The sequence below is a fragment of the Chiloscyllium plagiosum genome, chromosome 12, assembly GCF_004010195.1.
Source record: "Chiloscyllium plagiosum isolate BGI_BamShark_2017 chromosome 12, ASM401019v2, whole genome shotgun sequence".
Classification (NCBI taxonomy): Eukaryota; Metazoa; Chordata; class Chondrichthyes; order Orectolobiformes; family Hemiscylliidae; genus Chiloscyllium; species Chiloscyllium plagiosum.
This window is the reverse complement of record NC_057721.1, coordinates 20,325,467-20,347,646: the sequence shown is the minus strand read 5'-3', so window position 1 is coordinate 20,347,646 and position 22,180 is coordinate 20,325,467. Positions and strand designations below refer to the sequence as shown.

Here is a 22,180-nt window from a genome sequence, read left to right as displayed (position 1 = left end):
GATGAAAGACTCAACAGACAATCAAGGTATTTTTCAATGTATAATTTCAGTTACATCACACTGTAAACTTTTGCTATAAATTCTGCGTCTATTCTCCACAACCACCTGATGAAGGAGCAGTGCTTAGAAAGTTAGTGCTTCCAAATAAACCTGTTGGACTATAACCTGGTGTTGTGTGATTTTTAACTTCTTTCGAGTATGATTGTAAAGCTGAAAAGTGTCTGCAGAAGCCAATAATTAACCGCCGACATGCAGATGCCGGCCGCGGAGACAACTGCCCGGGTTCACTTTGATGCGTGAAATGAATGTGAGGGCAAGAAGTTACAGACCCGCTGTTGGAAACGAGAATTGCTGAGGTCCCGGGAGAGGGAGTGAGCGCAGTGACTGCCGGGAGGAAGGGCACGGCGGCCGCGGCAGCTGCTGGGAGGAAGGGCAAAGCGGCCGCGGCAGCTGCCGGGAGGAAGGGCACGGCGGCCGCGGCAGCTGCCGGGAGGAAGGGCACGGCCGCAGTGCACTGTGGGTGTTCGAGCCGGCGTCGTGAACGTGGTGTTCGGGGGTTTTGAGCAGCGAACAGCACCTGGAAATGGCGATGCACGTCCCCAAAGCGCCGGGCCTGGCCCAGATGCTAAAAGACGGAGCGAAGGCGAGTTTCTAAGACGGGGTTTGGGGGTTAGTTTGCCGTGTAAAAGGGAAGGAGCGCAAAGCGAAGCGGTGCAGGGGCTCGGGCCGTCTGAAGGGGCAGCGCGTGCTGTCGGAAAGTTCCAGAAGGACCGAGAAACATCGGCGGCCGGCGGCTGGCGGCTTCCCGCCCGGAATCCTTTCTCCCGGGGAGAAGGGAGGAGCCCGGCTCGGTCCCGCAATGAGCCGAGGCCTGGGGTTAACTTCGGGCTCGGGGCGGGCAGCGGCCTAATGGCCGGGAGCTGGAGCCTTCCCCAGTCCCGAGCCGGCCTTATTTACGCCCTTTTCCACCCACTCTCCCCCGGCCCACCCCCCCACCTCCCCCGGCCCACCTCCCCCCTCCCCCCACCATCTCCCACCTCCCACCAGCCTCGCTGCAGGTTTTAATGGATATTTATCTGTATTTATTTACATTGCAGCATTTTTCAGGCATGGAGGAGGCAGTTTTCAGAAATATTCAAGCTTGCAAGGAACTGGCTCAGACTACCCGTACGGCTTACGGTCCAAATGGTACGATTAAGTTGCCTCTTGTAATTCGGACGAAGTATTTCGTTTCACTCTTACTACTGGTGTTTATATAATTTTTTGTTTAAAAAAGAACCTTCTTTGTTTAGGAATGAATAAAATGGTCATCAATCATGTGGAGAAACTTTTTGTTACCAGTGATGCTGCTACCATACTACGAGAATTGGAGGTAGGTGGTCAGTAACTTCACTTCTGTCTAACAATCCAGGTTCAAGATATTTTCTGTTCAAGAACAACCCCATCGGAGGTCTTATTACTCACCAAGAGGCAGGTAGAACTTAAATCTGTGCTGCTTGTTTATGAAATAGGGGCACTGCCACTTCACCAAAAGAGGCATGAGCAATCCAGTTTCAACGTTTTCTAATCAAATGTACACAGATGTTAATATACACCTGTGGAATAGATAGGACTTGAGCCCAGGCCTCCTGGCTGAAAGGCCAGGGATGTTATGACTGTGCCACAACTCTGTTCATTCAAAGGTGCTTTGGGCAGAAAGCTACCACTGAGGTTGAAACTCGATGTCCTATTTACAAGGTAAATGCTTTAACCCACTAAGCCACACTGCCAAGTCAATCCAGTTTGACAATTCAATATTAGTGTCAGCTCTTGGTTTGCAAAGTAAAGCTTTAACTAATGAAGGCTAGGGAGCTGGAAGTTCTTACAAATGCCAGTTGACAACATTGTGTGTCTTGTATTTAAAATTTTTGCAAGCTTGGATATTTGCTTCAATAAACTTAGTGATACAAACTGAAATGATGCATGTTTTCATTGCATTCCATTTAGAAGAGCATGACAATTTTGATCAAACCCAACCCCAATCTTACCAGTCGATCTCTTTAGGGTTCACAAATTTACATTCTTTACTTAACTTGGAGAGAGAAAATCAAGTATTGGTAATCAATTTTTTTCATAAATCATGATCTGTTTTTTAATAGACAAGATTCACTTGATTCTGAATCAACTTTGCGCTGGTTTGAAGCAATTTGACCTTCAATCTTCCTTAAGATTTGTGTACTTTATTTGTTTCCCCTTGCCCCATGATAGCGAGATTTCCTTTCTCCACTTATATAAAATTCTTATCCTGTTTCAAACTTTGCATTACCCCTCTCCTCCCTTCCTTTAATCCCCTACAGCCTCTCAATTAGCAGGTATGCTTGCGCTTCTTCAGTTCTGGCTTGTGTGCAGTCCCAATTTTTGTTCCTCTTTAACAGTTGTGCCTTCACTGTAAGTTTTTGAAATCCCTCCTAAAAGGTCAGAGCAACTATTTTCTCTTTCCCAGTGCACTTTAAAACCTACCTAGTTGAAAAAACATCTGGGTTTCCAATCCCAATATCAATAATCATTTTGAAATGAAAGGCCAATGTAGCTACTGTAAATACAAGTTGTAAATATACATCCATACTTTTGAGCTCAGCATCAAAACTCCCCTCAGTTATTTTTCTGTAGCAGTATTTCTAGTCATTTGAACTATTCTTAACAGTTTTCATACTGTAGGAAAGTATTGTGTAAACAATTGAATGCACCAAGAACTTTTGTTCTCCTTTTTGGTGATTCTTCTTAACTCTTGTATTTATTGGATGCAGGTTCAGCATCCTGCTGCAAAAATGTTGGTAATGGCTTCCCACATGCAGGAACAAGAGGTTGGAGATGGAACAAATTTTGTGCTAGTTTTTTCTGGTGCTCTCCTGGAACTAGCTGAGGAACTTCTGCGAATGGGTCTTTCAGTTTCAGAGGTGAGTAGCTTTCAAGAAATTGAGTATTTTCATTTCATAGTTTTGATGTGATTTTTTAAAAAACATAATTGACATGATGTTGATATTGCTGGCCAGGCCAGTGTATAGCGCCCAGTTTCTGAGCACATTCCTGTGGATCTGGGGTCGCATGAAAGCCAGGTAAGGATGGCGGGTTTCCTTTCCTACAGGATGGTAATGAATTTATGGGTTTTTTTCTGACAATCGGTATTAGACTCTTAATTCCACACAGTCATACAGCATGGAAGCTGACCGTTCGGTCCAACTTGTTCAGGCCAACAGACATTCCAATCTGATTGAGTCCAGATTGCCAGCATTTGGCCCATGTTCCTTCAAACTCTTTATCCATATACCCATCTGGGTGGCTTTTAAATGTTCTAATTGTACCTCCCTTCACCACTTCCTTTGGCAGCTTGTTCCATATGTGAACTACTCTTCGTGTGAAAGTTACCCCTCTAGGGTATTTATTGAATTCCAATTCCACCATCTGCCATGGTGCAATTTGAATCCATGACGGCAGGTTTTTTGAATTGATAATCCACTAATAATATCACTGTCATCGCAATGTTCAAAGCTTGAAAAAAATGAACGTTGCATGATATGTTTTTCAATAGGATAGACACTTGCAATCGTAGATATGCTAGTTAGCATTGGCCCAAAGTACACATTGAATGCATTTCTATTGCTTATTTCTTCAGGTCTGGGTATTTATGTAATGAGACCAATGGTCCCATGTGATTGTTTTTGAGATATTTTTATTTTACAGGTAATAGAAGGATATGAGGCAGCCTCTAGAAAGGCTCTAGAGATTCTTCCAGACCTAGTCTGTTCCTCTGTGAAGAACTTGCGTGACATAGAAGATGTGTTGCCTGTCATTCGAACAGCAGTAATGAGCAAACAATATGGCCATGCTGATTTCCTAAGCAAGCTAATTACACAAGCATGTGGTATGTGTTTGATTCGGACCAATAATAAACTTTTCTCAAAAAAAAAATGTTGAACCTGAAAATTTACATCAAAGCATGAGTAGTAATTACTTTGTTCTCCTTTCAGTTTCTATCTTTTCAGAGTCTGGGCATTTCAATGTGGACAATATTAGAGTTTGCAAAATTTTGGTGAGTCTTATCAGTTAAACATAATTTTTTGGCTGTGGTTTAGATTATTGTAGCTTCAAAATTGTTACAGTGTATGTTCTTTAAAAAGAAAATAGTGCTGAACTGAGAGATAACTTAAGCTGTCCATTATGAATTACTTAACGATGTGTGAATCAGTTAGTCCATTCAGAACTTTGATGTTGAATTTGACCATACGATTAGTTTCTGAACTATGAATCATGCTGTCATTATTCGGAAGTACAAGCTTTCGGAGTGCTGTCTGTTTGTCAGCTACCTGATGAAGGAGCACTGCTCCGAAGCTTGTACTTCCAAATAAACCTGTTGGATTATAACCTGATGTTGTGTGATTTTTAACTTTTCCCTCTTCAGTCATTCCTATATTACTATGCTTTTTGTCATTTGACAATAATATCATAAATTTGTTCTATCATACTTTGTTTTCTAATGTTTCTGTGATGTACTTTGGGGCATTTTATTTCATTAAAGGTGCAAAATAAATACAAGTTTTGTTCATGTAGTGCTTATAAAGGTTTGGTTAAATTAAGTTGAGTTTTGCAGAGCACTGATTTTAATTTCAGTTAAATGGATTGTAGATATCCTTGTGGCCTTCGGAAGGAATATTTGCTTACCTGAATAACATTGCTCTGATTAAGAAAAGGACTGGTATGCTGATGTATTGTTGCTTTGTTTTCTTCTTAGGGATCTGGCATGCTGAATTCATCAGTGCTTCATGGAATGGTTTTCAAAAGAGAAACCGAGGGAGATGTTACCTCTGTCAAAGATGCCAAAATATCAGTATATTCTTGTCCTTTTGACTGCATGGTGACAGAAACAAAGGTAGTGTAGTTCAGAATCTGTTTGGTAACCTTTCATGAATTGTAATTCTTGGAAAACATTTTTTCACTAGATTTGGATGCAGAATTGAAAAATTGTCCAATATTAGAATCTATTGTCCAGATATAATAGCAGATCGTTCATTTGGAAACGCAAGATAATAACAGTCAGTGTGGTGTTACGAGGGGAAATCATGCCTGACAAATTTATTAATATTCTTTAAGGAGGTAACAAGCAGGATACAAGAAGGGAACCAGTGGATGTAGTATATTTGTTCCCAGAAACCACTTGATAAGATACATATATTAGGCGATGTAGTAAGGAAAGACCACAGTGGTGGATTATAGTATATTAACCTGATAGAGGATTTCCTAACTAATAGAAGACAGGGTTGGGGTAAGGGGGACGTGGTTCAGAATGGCAACCTGTAACAATGGAGTGCCACAGGAATCAGTCCTGCAGTCATAGTTATTTACAATCTATAATACTGACTTGGATGAAGAAAGTGAATGTACTATAGTCAAGTTTGTAGATGACAAATGACTCTAAATGGGTGATAAGGCAAGTGTTGAGGATGACTGTCTGCACTGGGATGTAGACAGGTTAAGCAAGTGGGTAAAAACTTGGCAGATAGAATGTAATGTCGGAAAATCTGAGGTTATGTACTTGGATAGAAAAAAAGAGGAGCTAAGTATTATTTAGACTGCAGAGGGAAACTTGGAAGTCCTTGTCCACAAATCGTAAAAAGCTAGCATACAAGTTTCATAGAAATCATACAATCCCTACAGTGTGGAAACAGGTCCTTCGGCTCAACAAGTCTACACTGACCTTTTAAAGAGTAATCCATCCAGATCCATTCCCCTGCCCTATTACTCTGCATTTACTCCTGACTATTGCACCTTAACCTACACATTCCTGAACACTATGGGCAACTTAGCATGGCCAATTCACCTAACCTGCACATCTTTGGATTGTGGGAGGAAACCGGAGCACCAGAGGAAACTCATGCAGACACTGAGAATGTGTAAAGTCTACACAGACAGTCTCCTGAGGCTGCAATTGAACCTGAGTCCCTGGCGCTGTGAGGCAGCAGTGCTAACCACTGAGCCACCATGCTGCCCCTTTTAACATGTAAAAGAAAAGACAAATGGAATATTGGACTTTATTTCAAAGATTGCAGAGAATAAAAATGGAAATTTTGCTAAAACTGTCAGATACTCTTTAGGCCATACCGAGAATATAGTGAACAGTTTTGATCCCTTGCTCAGGAAAAGTATACTGGCATTGGATGCATCACAAAGAATGTTCTGTAGGTTGATTTCCAGTATGGAGGAGAAGTTGAATAACTTGGACCTGTACTCATTAAATTTTGGCTTATAAGAGAAGACCTTGGAAACATTCATGTTTCTTAGGTGGCTTTAAAGGTAGATGTGGATAGATTGTTTCCTTTTGTTGGAAAGTCTAGGACAGAGGGCAAAATTTGAGTGAAGGGTATCAAGTTTTAGACCGATTTACGGTAGACAATCAATTAGGATGTCTGACCAGTGGGTGAGTTGGACTGAAGGGTCTGTTTTCATATTCTATAAGAACTAGGAGCAAGAGTAGGCAATTCCTCAAGTCTCCTCCACCACTCAATTAGATTGTGACTGATTTCATCTCGGCCGCAACTCTACTTTCGTATACTTCACACTCCCCGTAACTTGTTGACTTGTTACTAATCTTCTCCTTAAATTTACTCAATCACCTTTACAGGACAGGTAGAGGCCATTTGGTTCATGACTGCATTGACCCTCTGAAGAGTACCTCGCATTTACCATGGCTAATCCACCTAGCCGGCGCACTGCAGCGAAATTTAACATGGCAAATCCACTAAACTGTGAGGAAACCAGAGCAACGTGTAAACTCCCACACAGACAGTTACCTGAATCTGGCATCAAACCCTGGTCCCTGCGGCTGAAAGAAGCAGTACTAACCGCCGAGCCACTGTGGATGTTTCAGTATCCACTGCATTTTGGGGCAGTCAATTCCACCAATTAGCAAAATAATTTCTTCTCGTCTCTGGATTAAATGTTACTCCTTCTAAATCTATGGCCTCTCAATCTATCATTGTCCATTAGACAAAACATCCTTTCTACAACCACCTTGTTAATTCCCTTTATCATCTTAAATGTAATCACCTTATTCTTCTAATCTTGAGGCCAATGGCTCAATGTTTCTTCGTAAGACAAATAACTCCCCATGGAATCAATCTGGTGAATCTGGAATTCTTTACCAAGTGTAGTGCCACAACGATCAGTGCTGGTGTTTACAGTTGTTTACAATGCATATTGGTGACTAGGATGAGAAAAGTGAATGCAGTATCGCCATGTATGGATGGTACAAAAAGGGGGTTGTAAGGCAAGTGATGAGAACAATAGTCTCTACGTTGATGTAAAAGGTTAAGCCCGTAGTTAAAAACTTGGCAGATTGTATTGTGGGAAAATAGAGATTATGCACTTTGGCTGTACAGAGGAATGAAGAGGCTGTGATATGTATATTCAAGGCTGAAATAGATAATTAATCATGGAGGGAATCTGGGGTTGTTGGGAGAAGGGAAAGCGAAGTTGAAGGATATCTGATAAACCATGACCTCATTGAATAGCAGAGCAGACTCACTGGGCTTAATGGTGTACTTCCCCTATGTCTTACGGTCTTGCGTTATTTTAAAAGATTATACATGGTATCTTTTATATTGGCAACATTCTTTTAATGCTTAAAATGTGATATTACATTTATATTGCACAGATGTTTAGTCTGAACTTTGAATTTGAATGGAAAAGTATAATTACTGTAAATCTGTTGTCAAAAAAATTAATTACTGCTAAAGATTTGATGGTCAGGTTCATGTAAATTGTTTTGGGTGGGTGTTGTCCTTGCCCTTGCCTGCCATATTGCTGTCTGTCTGCTGAAAAATTTTGAATTGGATAAAAAGCAGTTTCCATCTTTTTAAAAAGAAAATGATGCTGGTGGTTAGACTTTGAGATACAAAAGTGTAGTAGTGACCATGATTTGTCTTTTTATAAATGATTTGAATCGATGTTTTGATTTGTACAATGATAACTTTACAAGCCGGAGATTGAGAGCTGCGACTTGATTATAGTTGCTATTTGCCATTATAATTGAGCAGTGTTCACGTAGTGTACTCTTGGGTAACCTAAACTCTCCAAGAACACTTGATGTGTTAAAATTACTTAGGTATTATGCAAACATTCTTATATCTTATATTCAAGTCACCAATTCCAAACATCAATGTATGCATCACTAAAAGCAGTCAAATTAAATTTAAATTGCAAAATCAATCTTTTCAATGCAAACCTTTTTTTTGAAGGGTACGGTTTTGTTAAAGAATGCAGATGAATTAATGACGTTCAGCAAAGGGGAAGAGGATCTCATGGAGGTTCAAGTAAAAGCTATAGCAGATGCTGGTGCCAATCTAATCGTAACTGGAGGGAAAGTAGCAGACATGGCTCTACATTATGCTAACAAGTATCAGCTGATGGTGGTCAGGTAAACTGCTTTATGAAGTTGTTTGACACTACATTAATTTCCTTTTCATGCTAAGCCAATCTGAGTGTGCTAATATTGATCATAACTTTCATTATACTCGCAGTGTAGCTTGCTGAATGTGATATTATCATCTGTATTTTATGCTTGTGGGTTCCATTCATTATTTCATGTACTGATGATATGGAGGAATTAGTCTCATGTTAAACTGGTGTAATATTTTTCAAATTTCTAAGGATTTAGTGAGATGTTTAACAAAGTGTATACATATGAGTAATGGCATTAACATTGGCCGCAGTGCTCTATCGAATAAATAAAGAGAGTCAACAGAGTATTAATAATGCAGAAAAGGCATTTGGGTCCCTTTGGGTAAGTTATGAGAAGATGCAGGCACTTTTGGGATAATGCCATGCCTAGAATCATTGATCTGTGAAGAGAGTGAGGAGACCATTGTGAAAAGAGTAGCTAAAAGTTTTAAAGAGCTTTTTTGTGTATAATAAATTTACACAAGGCCCAGAATTTGGTGGAAAATTAGCAGTCAAGGATGTAGCATTATGTTAGTGTAGTGGCAAACTACTCTATTGGGTAACTTTGTATTTGATAAATTGAATTGTTTTGCTTTGCTTTGGATTGGATTCCAAAATGTTTGCATAATATTTGGTAATTTTAAAGAAGTCTAAATTGCTTCTCATCGTTGGTGTTCCACTTTTTGTTTTTCCCCAGGTTAAACTCTAAATGGGATCTAAGAAGACTATGCAGAACAGTAGGAGCTACAGCCCTTCCAAGATTGGTGGGTAGAATAGCAAAAGCACACCCAGAATAATTGAATTTAACTTTTCTGTTTGATTTTTAAATTATTTGAATTTTTTCAGACGCCACCAACTCCAGAAGAAATGGGATACTGTGACAGTGTTTACTTATCAGAAGTTGGTGACACACAGGTGGTGATATTTAAGCACGGTGAGTTTTTTTAGATATTAAGCATATCAATCTAGTAGTTGATATGCTTAAGTACATTTTATTTCCTTGACATTGACTGCAAAAAGCAATTTCGGGGCCCCATTTTCTTCAATGAAGAGGAGTATGGTGGTGTTCTTGGGGTGAACAATAAGCTTGCTCTCCTGATATGTTTATAATATATTCTCCTGACCTCTGAGACCTTAGTTTAGTGTTTCATCCTGTATATAGCACTTCTGATTGCTAGTGTCTCTTGGTATTCCCCTGGAATGCCAGCCTTGGTTTTTGTGCTTAAGTGGATAGATCGAGTGAATTCTTAGAAGAGTACAAAGGCAGTAGGAGTATACTTAAAATGGAAATCAGGAGGGCAAAAGGGGGACATAAGAGAGCTTTGGCAAATAAAGGTAAGGAGAATCCAAAGGGTTTTTACAAATACATTTAAGGACAAAAGGGTAACAATGGAGAGAATAGGGCTCCTTAAAGATCAGCAAGGCGGCCTTTGTGTGGAGCTGGAAAAATGAGGGAGATACTAAACTAGTATTTTGCATAAGTATTTTGTGTGAAAAAGGACATGGAAGTTATAGATTGTAGGGAAATAAATGTTGACATCTTGAAAAATGTCCAGATGACAGAGGAGGAAGTGCTAGATGTCTTGAAATGCATAAAAGTGGATAAATTCCCAGGACCTGATCAGGTGTACCCTAGAACTCTGTGGGAAGCGAAAGAAGTAATTGCTGGGCCTCTTGCTGAGATATTTGTATCATCGATAGTCACAGGTGTGGTGCCAGAAGACTGAAAGTTGGCTAAAGTGGTGCCACTGTTTAAGAAAAGGAAGGACAAGCCAAGGAGCAAGAGACCAGTGAGCCTGACGGTGAACTATAGACCAGTGAGCCTGGAAAGGTATATGAACAGGAAGGGTTTGGAGGGATGTGGGCCAGGTGCTGACAGGTGGGACTAGATTGGGTTGGGATATATGGACGGATTGGACTGAGAGGTCTGTTTCTGTGTTGTACATCTCTGACTCTAACTCTGGAACTAGAACTTGAATCCAAAATCTTGCTTTTTTTTAAAAGCTTAATACCAGAGTTTTAGTACATTTCTGTGAAAGTTGAACCAGATCTTGTCATTTACGAAAAATGGAAATGTTAACACTTTTGACTGTCGTGTTCGTTGGTCAGCCATTAATGTATTGTTTTAAGAATCTTTTAGTATCTGTAGAGTTGCTTGTACAGAATTGTTAGGTGGAAAGTTCCTGTATTTTAATCTGTGTATTTACAGTTACACTAAAGCTAATGAATGTAAGAAAATTTTCTTAATTTAACAAATGAACTTGAAATTTCTTGTGGCCAGTCCATTTATATTTGAATAAAGGAAACTAATCTGTGACTGACTTATTTCATGTAGTATAGAGATGTAGTTAATGTTTTATCCAAAATTCTATGCTAAACTTAAAAGACTTAAGTATAACATTTGTTTGCATGTCACAAAGCGTCTGCTTAACTGATATTGCCCATTTCTATTTCTTGAGTTGGGCAGAGTAGAAGCATTTACCGTACATTATAAATCTTAATTTGTTTGTCTGTTGCAGATCAAGATGATGGTTCAATTTCTACAGTTGTAATTCGTGGTTCTACAGATAACATAATGGACGACGTTGAGAGGGCGGTGGATGATGGCGTCAACACGTTTAAAGTTCTTACAAAGGTGTTGTGTACCTATCATGTCAAATCTAGTGAAAGATTTCATTGTTTTAAGGGTTTTCATTTTGATCTTTGAGTTTTGAATCTGTTTATGGACATTAATTGTTTGATTACGCAAGCTTTACACTACTTGAAACTGGTGGATTGATACTTGATGTAAATGTTTGCAATTTCTTCTATTGTTTCAGCTGTATGTCTATATAAATATTTCCTGCAAGACTGGCGATCTCCACTTGTGTATCATTTGAGAGTTGGCCACGTTCTAGAATTTAATGTCGTGATCACACGATGGCTTTCAGAGGTGTATTTTGTCCTTTTTTGTTTTGGTGAAGAAAGTTTGAGAAAGGTGTTGAGCTGTCTGCTCAAAGCCAATATAGTAAACAGTTTGTGAAGTCTTGAGGATTTTTTAAAAAGTTAGAACAGTAGAATGAGCCACAATGTGTGGAGTCGAGCTCCTACTGAACCAAGATTTTTATTTTTATAGAATTTTGCAGTTGCTGGCTTTTTAAACTGGATGTGGAATCTCTTCTTCCTCTTCGTATTACAGCTAAATGTTCACATGTAGGATTGCATTTGAATCTACTGAATTTGCCTTTGTCAGTGGTATATTTGTGGGATGTTACTATATTGGAATAGTTTTAAGTATCTTGATAGTAGCAGTTAAGTCCATTCTTATTCTTTAGCTGTACTGTAAAAATAGTATTTTGTTTAATTGAATTAAATTGAATTGAATTTATTGTCATGTGTACCGAGGTGCAGTGAAAAACTTTGTCTTGCGAGCAAGACAGGCAGATCTCACAGTTAAATAGCATAGATATGTAAATAATAGGTAATCAGTGGCAAAAACAAAAACAGGTGAATGCTAAGAGTTTGAGAGCCCATTCAGTATTCTAACTGTAGAAACTGTTACGAAACCGGCTGGTGTATGTGTTCAGGCTTCCCCGATGGTAGAGGTTGTAGAAAAATATTGCCAGGGTGGGACGAATCTTTGAGAATGGTGGCAGCCTTTCCTTGATAGCAGGCCCGGTAAATGGATTCTATGGGAGGTTGGCCTTGTGATTGCCGGGCTGAGTTCACCACTCTCTGTAACTGTCTCCGATCTTGAATGGTACAGTTGCCATATCAGGTAGTGATACATCCAGACAGAATGCTCTTGATGGCACACCTATAAACGTTGGCAGGGGTATTCGCTGTCATGCCAAATTTCCTCAGCTGCTTGAGGAAGAGGAGATGTTGTTGAGCCTTTGTAACCAGTGCGTCCACATGAAGAATCCAAGAAAGCTTGTTGTGGATGATCACTCCCAGGAGCTTGACACTCTCCACTCGTTCCACCTTTGTTCTGTTAATGTGTAGGGGGGCATGAGTAACATCTTGTCGAAAGTCAATAATGAGTTCCTTGGTTTTGCCAGCATTGAGAGCCAAGGTTGTTCTCTCTGCACTATTTTCCAGCTCTTCCATTCCCGTCTGTAGTCTGTTTCGTCGCCATCTGAGATTCGAATGACTATGGTGGTGTCATCAGTGAACTTATAAATGGCATTAGTTTAGTATTTGGCAAAGCACTATGGGTATACAGTGAGTACAATAGGGGGCTGAGTACGCACCCCTGGGATGCTCCAGTGTTGAGTGTTAATGAGGATGAAATATTGTCCCCAATCTTCACTGATTGTGGCTTGTGGGTCAGGAAACTGAGGATACAGTTGCAGAGAGTGGCGCTTAGTCTGAGGTCACTAAGTTTAGTAATTGGTCTCGAGGGGATAATAGTGTTGAAGGTGAACTGTCGTCAATGAGTAGGATTCTTACATAGCTGTTCTTGGTGTCAAGATGTTCTATAGAGGAGTGAAGGGCAAGTGATATGGCATCTGATGTGGATCTGTTGGTCTGATAGGCAAATTGGAGTGGGTCAAGAGTAGTGGGGAGACTGGAGTTGATTAATGACATGACCAGCCTTTCAAAGCACTTCATGACCACCGAAGTTAGGGCCACTGGACGGCAGTCATTGAGACATGCTGCATGATCCTTCTTTGGCACAGGGATGATGTTGGCCCTCTTGAAACAGGCAGGGACAGAGGCCTACTGCAGGGAGAGGTTGAAGATGTCCGAGAAGACCTCTGCCAGTTGATCTGTGCATGCTCTGAATGCATTGCCTGGTACTCTGTATGGTCCCATCGCTTTCCTTGGATTCACACAAAGGAAAACTGATCTGACCTCTGATGCAGTGACTGTTGGGGTAGGTTCACCAGGACTTGTCGCAATAGGTGTTACCACTCGGCTGAAATTCTGCTCAAAGTGAGCAAAGAAGGTATTGAGATAATCTGGGAGGGATGCGTCATCGTCTGGTATTTTGCACTGTATCTTTTTAGAACCTGTGATGTCATTCATTCCTTGCCCTTGTTGTTGGGTGTCTGTCTGGGTCTCTAGTTTGAATCGGTATTGTCCTTGGCTGTCTTAATGGCTCTGCGAAGGTCATACTTGGATTCCTTATATTTGAATGGGTCTCCTGAAGGCCTCACGTTTTGGGTTTTAGCAGGTTTGAGTAGTTTGACCAGTTGAATTGCATCTTGAATGCAACGCCTCTAATTTATCTTTAAAATAAGCATGTTCAGGTCTATGCTATCTTAAAATATTTTGAGGGGGTTTGGTTTGGTCCGTAAGTGTTTCCAAATTAAATCATCTTTTTCTCTGGACTAATTCTGCCTGCTTTGGGGATTTGAATATACTCGTGCTGCCTTCCTAGTTTTAACTGGATGAATTGTCATCAATAACTGATACAACATCTATATCTATAGTTGTCTACAATTCACATTTGCATGTTATACAGTTTAATTTACTCAGATGTAGCAAATTATTAACAGCATTTATAATTGACAGGATAAACGCTGTGTACCAGGTGCAGGAGCAACTGAGATTGAATTGGTTAAGCGGATCACAACCTACGGAGAGGTATGGAAGGAAACAATGTTTGTCCTTAAGAATTTTCCATTTAGGAATGAATAACTGATTCATTGGTTTCTTTTCAGTCGTGTCCTGGTCTTGAGCAATATGGCATTAAGAAGTTTGCAGAAGCTTTTGAAAGTGTTCCACGAGCTTTGGCTGAGAACTCTGGTGTTCGGGCTAATGAAATAATTTCAAAGTTGTATGCAGTACATCAGGAAGGAAACAAAAACATTGGTTTTGATATTGAGGTAACTAAGCATTGATTTATAATATCAGCTGAGGAAAATTCAAGTGATTATAAGAGTGCATTTTATGGTATTTTCACTCTTTAAACTGTTGCTTTACAATGTGCTATAACTGGTAAATTTCTTTGTGCATTTTTCACTTTTCCAAGTCAAAGTAACCATTAGAGCTTTACATTCAAGACGTTTAAATAAAAGCAGTTCATTGTATGCCGATGCACAGAAATTAGTGTTTATGCTTGGCTATCTCAAGTTTATTGGAAGATCTTTGTCTATATTGTGCTTTTTAGAATAAAAAATTTATATAGGCCAAAATTACTACTATCTTAGTTGGATATTGTCAGACAAAAATTAAATGTCACCAAACATGTTACTCCAGATGCCATATCTTGCTGAAATATGAAGGGCTTGAAATCATGAAAATTTATAAATATTGTGAAACCTGGTTTTAGTTTTTAAGACTACTTGCGCCCTAGTAATTGTCTTATTAGTCATTCTTAACCTATTTAGGAATTTGTTTTCATTCATTCCATTGTTTTTTATTTGCAGGGTGAAGGATCAAGGCTGAAGGACATGCTTGAGGCTGGAATAGTAGACCCATACTTGGTTAAATACTGGGGAATTAAGCTTGCTACAAATGCTGCTGTAACTGTTCTGAGAGTGGATCAAGTGAGTGGTTGCCAGATTGCTGGTGTATTTGAAAAAAATAATTGAATAACCGTTATGTAAACATTTGACCTTTAGGTTCCATTTGTGCATCATAAAACAAGGGGAAGCATATGTCAGATATAGAGAGAAGTGGAGAGAATCCTTAGAGTATAAAGGCAGTAGAAATCAGGAGGGCAAAAGGGGACATGAGATAACTTTGGCAAATAGGAGACACCAAAGGGTTTTTATAAACATACTCAGGACAGAAGGGTAACTAGGGAGAAAATAGAACCCCTCCAACGTCAGTAAGGTAGCATATGTGTGGAGCCACAGGAGATGGGGGAAATACTAAACAAGTATTTTGCATCAATGTTCACTGTGGAAAAGGACATGGAAGATACAGAATGTGAGGAAATAGATGGTGACATCTTGAAGAATGTCCATATTACAGAGGAGGTGGTGCTGGATGTCTTGAAACACATTAAATTGAGTCATTCCCCAGGACCTGATCGGGTGTACCCTAGAACTCTGGGAAACTATGGAAGTGATTGCTGAGATATTAGTATCGTTTATAGTCACAGGTGAGGTGCTGGAAGACTGGAGGTTGGCTAATGTCGTACTACTATTTAAGAAAGGTGGTGTGGAAAAGCCAGGGAAATGTAGACTAGTGAGCCTGACGTCGGTCGTGCGCAAGTTGAAGAGAGTCCGGAGGGACAGGATGTACATGTATTTGGAAAGGCAAGGACTTATTAGGGATGGTCAACATCGCTTTGTGTGTGGGAAACTGTGTCTTATGAACTTGATTTGAGTTTTTTGAAGAAGTAACATAAGAGGATTGATGAGGGCAGAGCGGTGGGTGAGATCTGTATGGACTTCAGTAAGGTGTTTGACAAGGTTCCCCCATGGCCGATTGGTTAGCAAGATTAGATCTCATCGAATACAGGGAGAACTAGCAACTTGGATACAAACTGGCTCGAAGATAAAAAAGGGCTTCTGGAGGCCTCTGACCAGTGGTGGGCCACAAGATTTGATGCTGGGCCCATTGCTTTTAATTATTATGTAAATGATTGGATGTGAACATAGGTACAGTTTAGCAAGCTTGCAGATGACACCAAAATTTGGAGGGTTAGTGGACAGTGAAGAAGGTTACTTGGAGTGTAGCGGGATCTTGATCAGACGGGCCAATGGGCTGAGGAGTGGCAGATGGGGTTTTAATTTAGATAAATGCAAGGTGCTGCACTTTGGAAAAGCAAATCTTGGCAGGACTTAATGGGAAGGTCCAAGGGAGTGTTGCTGAACAAAGAGACCTTGGAGTGCAGGTTCATAGTTCCTTGAAAGTAGAGTCGCAGGTAGATAGGATAATGAAGAAGGCATTTGGTATGCTTTCCTTTATTGGTCAAAGTATTGAGTACAGGAGTTGTGACGTCATGTTGCCGCTGTACAGGACATTGGTTAGGCCACTGTTAGAATATTGTTGCGAAACTTGTAAATCTTTTCTGAACCCTTTCAAGGATGTTGCCAGGGTTGGAGTATTTGAGCTATCTGGAGAAGATGCATAGACTAGGCTGTTTTCCAGAGAAGTTTATAAAACCATGAGGTTCATGGATAGGGTAAATGGACAAGGTGTTTTCTCCGGGGTGAGTGAGCTCAGAACTAGAGGGCTTAGGTTTAGGGTGAGCGGAAAGATAAAAGGGACCGAAGGGCAACCCTTTCAGAGGGTGGTGCATGTATGGAATGAGCTGTCAGAGGAAGTGAAGGCTCGTTCAATTACAGCATTTAAAAGGCATCTGGATGGGAATGAGTAGGAACGATTTAGAAGGATATGGGCAAAGTGCTGGCAAATGGAATTAGATTAAATTAGGATATCTGGTTTGCATGGATGAGTTGGACTGAAGGGTCTGTTTCCATGCTCTACATCTGATTCGTGTTGCCAAGCCCTGGAAGACTAATTATCACAATGATTCTCAATTATATGGACCAAAGCCTGCAGTGTGACAATCTTTCTGAATATGCTGTCTTGTGTTGTGCTTAGCACTGCAACTGTTTTTTTTTTTAATACTGTTAAAAGTTTTTCTATGTTACACCTTGGTTCTACTGGTTGTCTTGAAACTTCACTGAAAATTTTACAAGAAACTCTTAAAAGCACCAATCTGTTTTTAAGGTGCACTCAGCACCACGTTGCTGCTGTTCTTAGCTTCATTTCAAGGTTGTCCAGGGGTCAGGCCATCATCAAAAGTATAGCATATTTGTAATATTCTTGTGCAGCATTAAAAATGTAGTTTGATTACATGTAACCAACATTAAAATATCATTAGAAAGCATTAACATTAGAAAACACTGGATAATGTGCAAATTCATAAAGCATTTATTTTTTGGGGGCCCTCTTGACAGTGGTAGTGTCCCTACCCCAAGAGGCCTGGGTGTAACAACATCTCTCAACAGGTTGATTAGAAAAATGGTTTAAAGAAAAGCTTCCCTTATTAAAATGGCAACATCAGAAAGATGTCTAATTTGTAATTGTGAGAAACACCTGTATTTAATTGAATATTTATAAATGTTTAAAACTTTGTTCTAGATGTCAATTGCAGAGGCTTTTTTAATCTTGTCAATTTTTTATAAAACAGTTTGTTCACTTCATTGGATAGCAACATAAACTAAAATCCAAAACATCTCTGGTGTCTGTTAATCTTTTTTTTTAATTCCCTTGCAGATAATAATGGCAAAACAGGCAGGTGGACCCAAACCACCAGCACAAAAGAAAGACTGGGATGATGACCAAGATGAATGAACAGTTCTAAGAATTTATACTACTTATGTACTGAGTAAAAACCCTACTAAATACAAATTGGATCTGATGACTTTATTTATGCAGCTTGTTTAGTTCTGACAAAACTATGGCACTGTGCTTAAGGGTTTGAAAGTACTTGTATTGATCAGTCTAATAAATACATTTGGCTCCCAAAACATGCTTGTATTTGTTTCTGTTCTTAATCTGCATATTCTGCAACTTAATAGCATTAAAGTGCACTTGCTTGAAGTTTCAGTAAAGTAGTCTCCTATGGTTTGTATTGCATTTGGTATCAGTTTGTGTTGTCCTTGTCACTTATCTTAACTTTGTTTCATTTATGGAGGTTGGATTCAATGATTGTTGTCACTGTTGTGTTTGGGTTTTAGAGGGAAAGGCAAGCTGCTTAAAATTGGGAGCATCAGAAAAAAGAATTATAACAACTTTAGGCACAATAGAGGAGAATAACATAGCATAGCATAGGGCACATTTGTCAAAAGCATAGTTTTAAAGTACTTAGTACTCTCACATTAACCAGTTAAAACACATGCCCCCAAGGAATATAAACACTTTATTCAAGTTAATTGCCTGTGCCTATAGTGAACTGTACATTACATTATACATAGCATTTGTTTCAAAATTCAGTTTTAACTCAACAACCAGCTGCCAATGCTTGCTTGGAAGAGTCAGTTGGTCTGATCAACAGATAGGGTGGTCTTCCTCACATTCAAGCTTAAACATCATTTCATATATCTATACAAGTAGAATAATTCTTTAAAAAGTTTGAAATGTTTACATTTTAATAACGAGTCATGTTTTTAGGAAAATTGGGAGGCTGTGAACATTTTTACAATGCATGTTTTGTGAAAAGCACAACATTTTGGTAATTTTGTATGGCTTACTTTCAATAACTATATTGCTTAAACTTTACCTTAACTACAATAGTAAATGAGAATTCATATTATACAAGCCACTTCTACTTGCATTGTGAAACCATAGGCAATAATTATTTAATCTCGATGTTGCATAGATTTAGAAGCTAGATACTGCTTTCCATTTTTTTGCTAGAAATTAAACAAGTCATCTGTTTGGATATAAACTGATGTTTCCTAGCAGACAGTTAGAGAATTCTCTCATAAAAGAGCAGGTAGGCCTGGGCACTTAGAACTTTAGTCTCTGGTACAGCTTGTACACGGGTATCACTTATATGGAACCAACTCCCCACGTGTGATTCTTCTTTGATTTCTGTTAAAAGAAAAACGTAAACAAAAAAAAAAAAATCGCTGATAATTCAAACCTAAGTTCTAATTAGTGATCTACAACTGGATTAGTTTCATTTTGCTGACTTGTTAGAATGTTTTTAATCCTTATGTTCTGAATTCCAAACTTGAAAGCAGTAACTGAAAATTTCTGTAGAAATGCTTCAATCTTCTCAACATACCTGACATATTGCTAAGCCAGTTTAGCAACATATGTTTCAGGCTGTTAAGATTAACTGTCTGTCCAAAAATGCTAGGTGAAAGTGAGGCCTGGCGATGAGTTGAGAGCGTGGTACTGGAAAAGCACAGGTCAGGCAGCATTCAAGAAGCAGGAAAATCGATCAGGAATGAGGGTGGAGAGATAAATGGGAGGGCGTTGGCAGCGATAGCTCAGAGTGCAATAGGTGGATGGAGGGGAGGGTCAAGTGGATAGGTAGGAAGGAAGATGGACAGGTCATGGCAATGCTGAGCTGGAAGGTTGGAACTGGGATAAGGTGGGGGGGGGTTGAGAAGAGGGAAAATTAGGAAACTGATGAAATTCACATTGATGCCATGGGGTTAGAGGGTACCTAGGTGGAAAATGAGGCGTACTTCCTCCAGGTGGTAAGGGAGTGGCAATAGAGGTGCAAGACCTGCATATGTCCTTGGCAGAGGGAGAGTTAAAGTGTTCGGCTACACGGCAGTGGGGTTGGTTGGTGCAGGTGTTCAGGAGATGCTCTCTGAAGCACTCTGCGCGTAGCCTTCCTGTCTCTGCATTGAGAGCAAGAATTATAGTAAATGATGTGTGGGAGTGCAGGTGAAACTTTAATGGATGTGGAAGGCTCCTTTGGGGCTTTGGACAAAGGTGTGGGCACAGGTTTTGGAATTCCTGGGGTGGCAGGGTGGATTGTTGGTGTGTGTGTATGTGTGTGGACCTGATGAGGTAGTCACGGGGGAGCAGTCTTTACAGAAAGTGGATGGGGTGGGGTCCATTTGTAGGTGTCCACACTCGGCTCTCCAAACATGCTGTCAGACCTGCTGAATATTTATCTTCAGTAATTTGCTTTTAATCTTATGTAGAAGTGGAGAACTGCAACAGTTCCAGAGAGGAGTCATAGACGGAATGTTAACTCTTTTTCCACACGTGGTGCCAAGTCTGTTTAGTTTCTCTAACACTTTGGCTATATTGACTTATACAAAATGTGCCGTGGGTTATGTCACTTACCTGACAGTGTACATCTATTCATTGCATATTCAGTAAGACTGCTGCTAGGAGTCCGCACCTTGACATAAGCTGTATAGTGGCCCGATCTCATAGTGCCACTGTGTTCCACAACTCCATAGAGATTATATAATACATTTGTACAGTTCTCTGCCACATTCTGCATTATAGAACACAGATGACAATTAAATCGAACTGGCTAAAATCCTTAATTCACTCAATGAAGACAAATTTCTCGAATACATTTACACAGTTGTAGTCATGTTCAAAGGAAAGGAGGTATAATGCATATGCAAGAATATAAATAGGTAAGGGAAAGGGAATGCAACTAGATAAGTTCAAGCAAACATTTTGGCACAATCTAAACTCCAAAGCAATAGATGTTATTTTTGAAATATTCATTCTGAACAGATCAGATTTTCTTTGTTAAAATGAATGGCAAATGCAGTGAAATAATTTGTCAACAATACTAAAAATGCTTAGTAAAAGGTGAGGGCTAGTATATCTCACGTAAAAAGTAAAAGGGGAGAGCAACAGAGGCAAATTGTGATGAAAATGGAAAAGGTTTTAAATTTAAGAGGTAAAATTTAATGACTCCAGCAGACTCTACTGCCTCAGCTGTGAGGCCTGAACTGGTTGAGAACAGAAGCGAGTCAGTCAGGGCAGGCAGGGACAAGGTAGGACTAATAAACTAAACTGCACTTATTTCGATGGAAGGGGCCGAACAGGGAAGGCAGATCAACTCAGGGCATGGTTAGGAACATGGGACTGGGATATTATTGCAATTACAGAAACATGGCTCAGGGATGGGCAGGACTGGCAGCTTAATGTTCCAGGATACAAATGCTGCAGGAAGGGTAGACAGGGAGGCAAGCGGGGTGGGGGGCATTTTTGATAAGGGATAGCATTACAGCTATGCTGTACAGAAATACATCCATGGAAGTTATTTGGGCGGAACTGAGAAATAACAACGGGATGATTACCTTATTGGGATTGTATTATAGACCCCCTGATAGTCAGAGGGAAATTGAGAAACAAACTTGTAAGGAGATCTCAGCTATCTGTAAGAATAATAGGTGGTTATGGTAGGGGATTTTAACTTTCCAAACATAGACTGGGACTGCCATAGTGTTAAGGGTTTAGATGGAGAGGAATTTCTTAAGTGTGTACAAGACAATTTTCTGATTTATTATGTGAATGTACCTACTAGAGAAGGTGCAAAAGTTGAATTATTCTTGGGAAATAAGGCAGGGCAGGTGACTGGGGTGTCAGTGGGGGAGAACTTTGGGGCCAGCGACCATAATTCTATTAGATTTAAAATAATGATGAAAAAGGATAGACCAGATCTAAAAGTTGAAGTTCTAAATTGGGGAAAGGCCAATTTTGATGGTATTAGGCAAGAACTTTCAAAAGCTGATGGGGGCAGATGTTCGCAGGTAAAGGGACGGCTGAAAAATGGGAAGCCTTCAGAAATGAGATAACGAGAATCTAGAGAAAGTAAATATTCCTGTCAGGGTGAAAGGAAAGGCTGGTAGATATAGGGAATGCGGGATGATGAAAGAAATTGAGGATTTGGTTAAGAAAAAGAAGGAAGCATATGTAAGGTATAGACAGGATGGATCAAGTGAATCCTTAGAACAGTGTAAACGAAGCAGGAGTATACTTAAGAGGGAAATCAGGAGGGCAAAAAGGGGACATGAGATAGCTTTGGCAAATAGAATTAAGGAGAATCCAAAGAGCTTTTACAAATACATTAAGGACAAAAGGGTAACGAGGGAGAGAATAGGGTCCCTCAAAGATCAGCAAGGCGGCCTTTGTGTGGAGCTGCAGAAAATGGGGGAGATACTAAATGAATATTTTGCATCAGTATTTATTGTGGAAAAGAATATGAAAGATATAGACTGTAGGGACCTTGCAAAATGTCCATATTACAGAGGAGGAAGTGCTGGATGTCTTGAAAGGCATAAAAGTGGATAAATCCCCAGGACCTGATCAGATGTACCCTAAA

The 22,180-nt window shown here is 39.8% G+C and overlaps 2 protein-coding genes across 5 annotated transcripts in view; one reads left to right on the top strand and one right to left on the bottom strand.

Moving 5' to 3' along the window:
- The first annotated feature begins 497 nt into the window (after window positions 1–497).
- Window positions 498–17,891, top strand: cct8 (chaperonin containing TCP1, subunit 8 (theta)). The gene is made up of 15 exons (XM_043700686.1): window positions 498–643; window positions 1,098–1,188; window positions 1,293–1,372; window positions 2,787–2,936; window positions 3,721–3,901; window positions 4,008–4,069; window positions 4,769–4,906; window positions 8,271–8,449; window positions 9,170–9,236; window positions 9,319–9,406; window positions 10,992–11,107; window positions 13,972–14,043; window positions 14,121–14,285; window positions 14,829–14,948; window positions 17,638–17,891. Exons 1-15 carry the CDS (start codon window positions 584–586, stop codon window positions 17,713–17,715), a joined length of 1,647 nt encoding a protein of 548 aa, XP_043556621.1. The 5' UTR covers window positions 498–583; the 3' UTR covers window positions 17,716–17,891.
- A 379-nt stretch (window positions 17,892–18,270) lies between these two features.
- usp16 (ubiquitin specific peptidase 16) overlaps window positions 18,271–22,180 on the bottom strand; it is a 33,005-nt gene continuing 29,095 nt past the window's right edge. For all 4 annotated transcript variants that reach the window (XM_043700681.1, XM_043700683.1, XM_043700684.1 and 1 more), the window contains 2 exons: window positions 20,176–20,332; window positions 18,271–18,957 (listed from right to left, as the gene is read on the bottom strand). In XM_043700681.1, coding sequence (XP_043556616.1) covers window positions 18,833–18,957; window positions 20,176–20,332 — 282 coding nt within the window. In that variant the 3' untranslated portion in view covers window positions 18,271–18,832. The remainder of the gene's footprint in view (window positions 18,958–20,175; window positions 20,333–22,180) is intronic.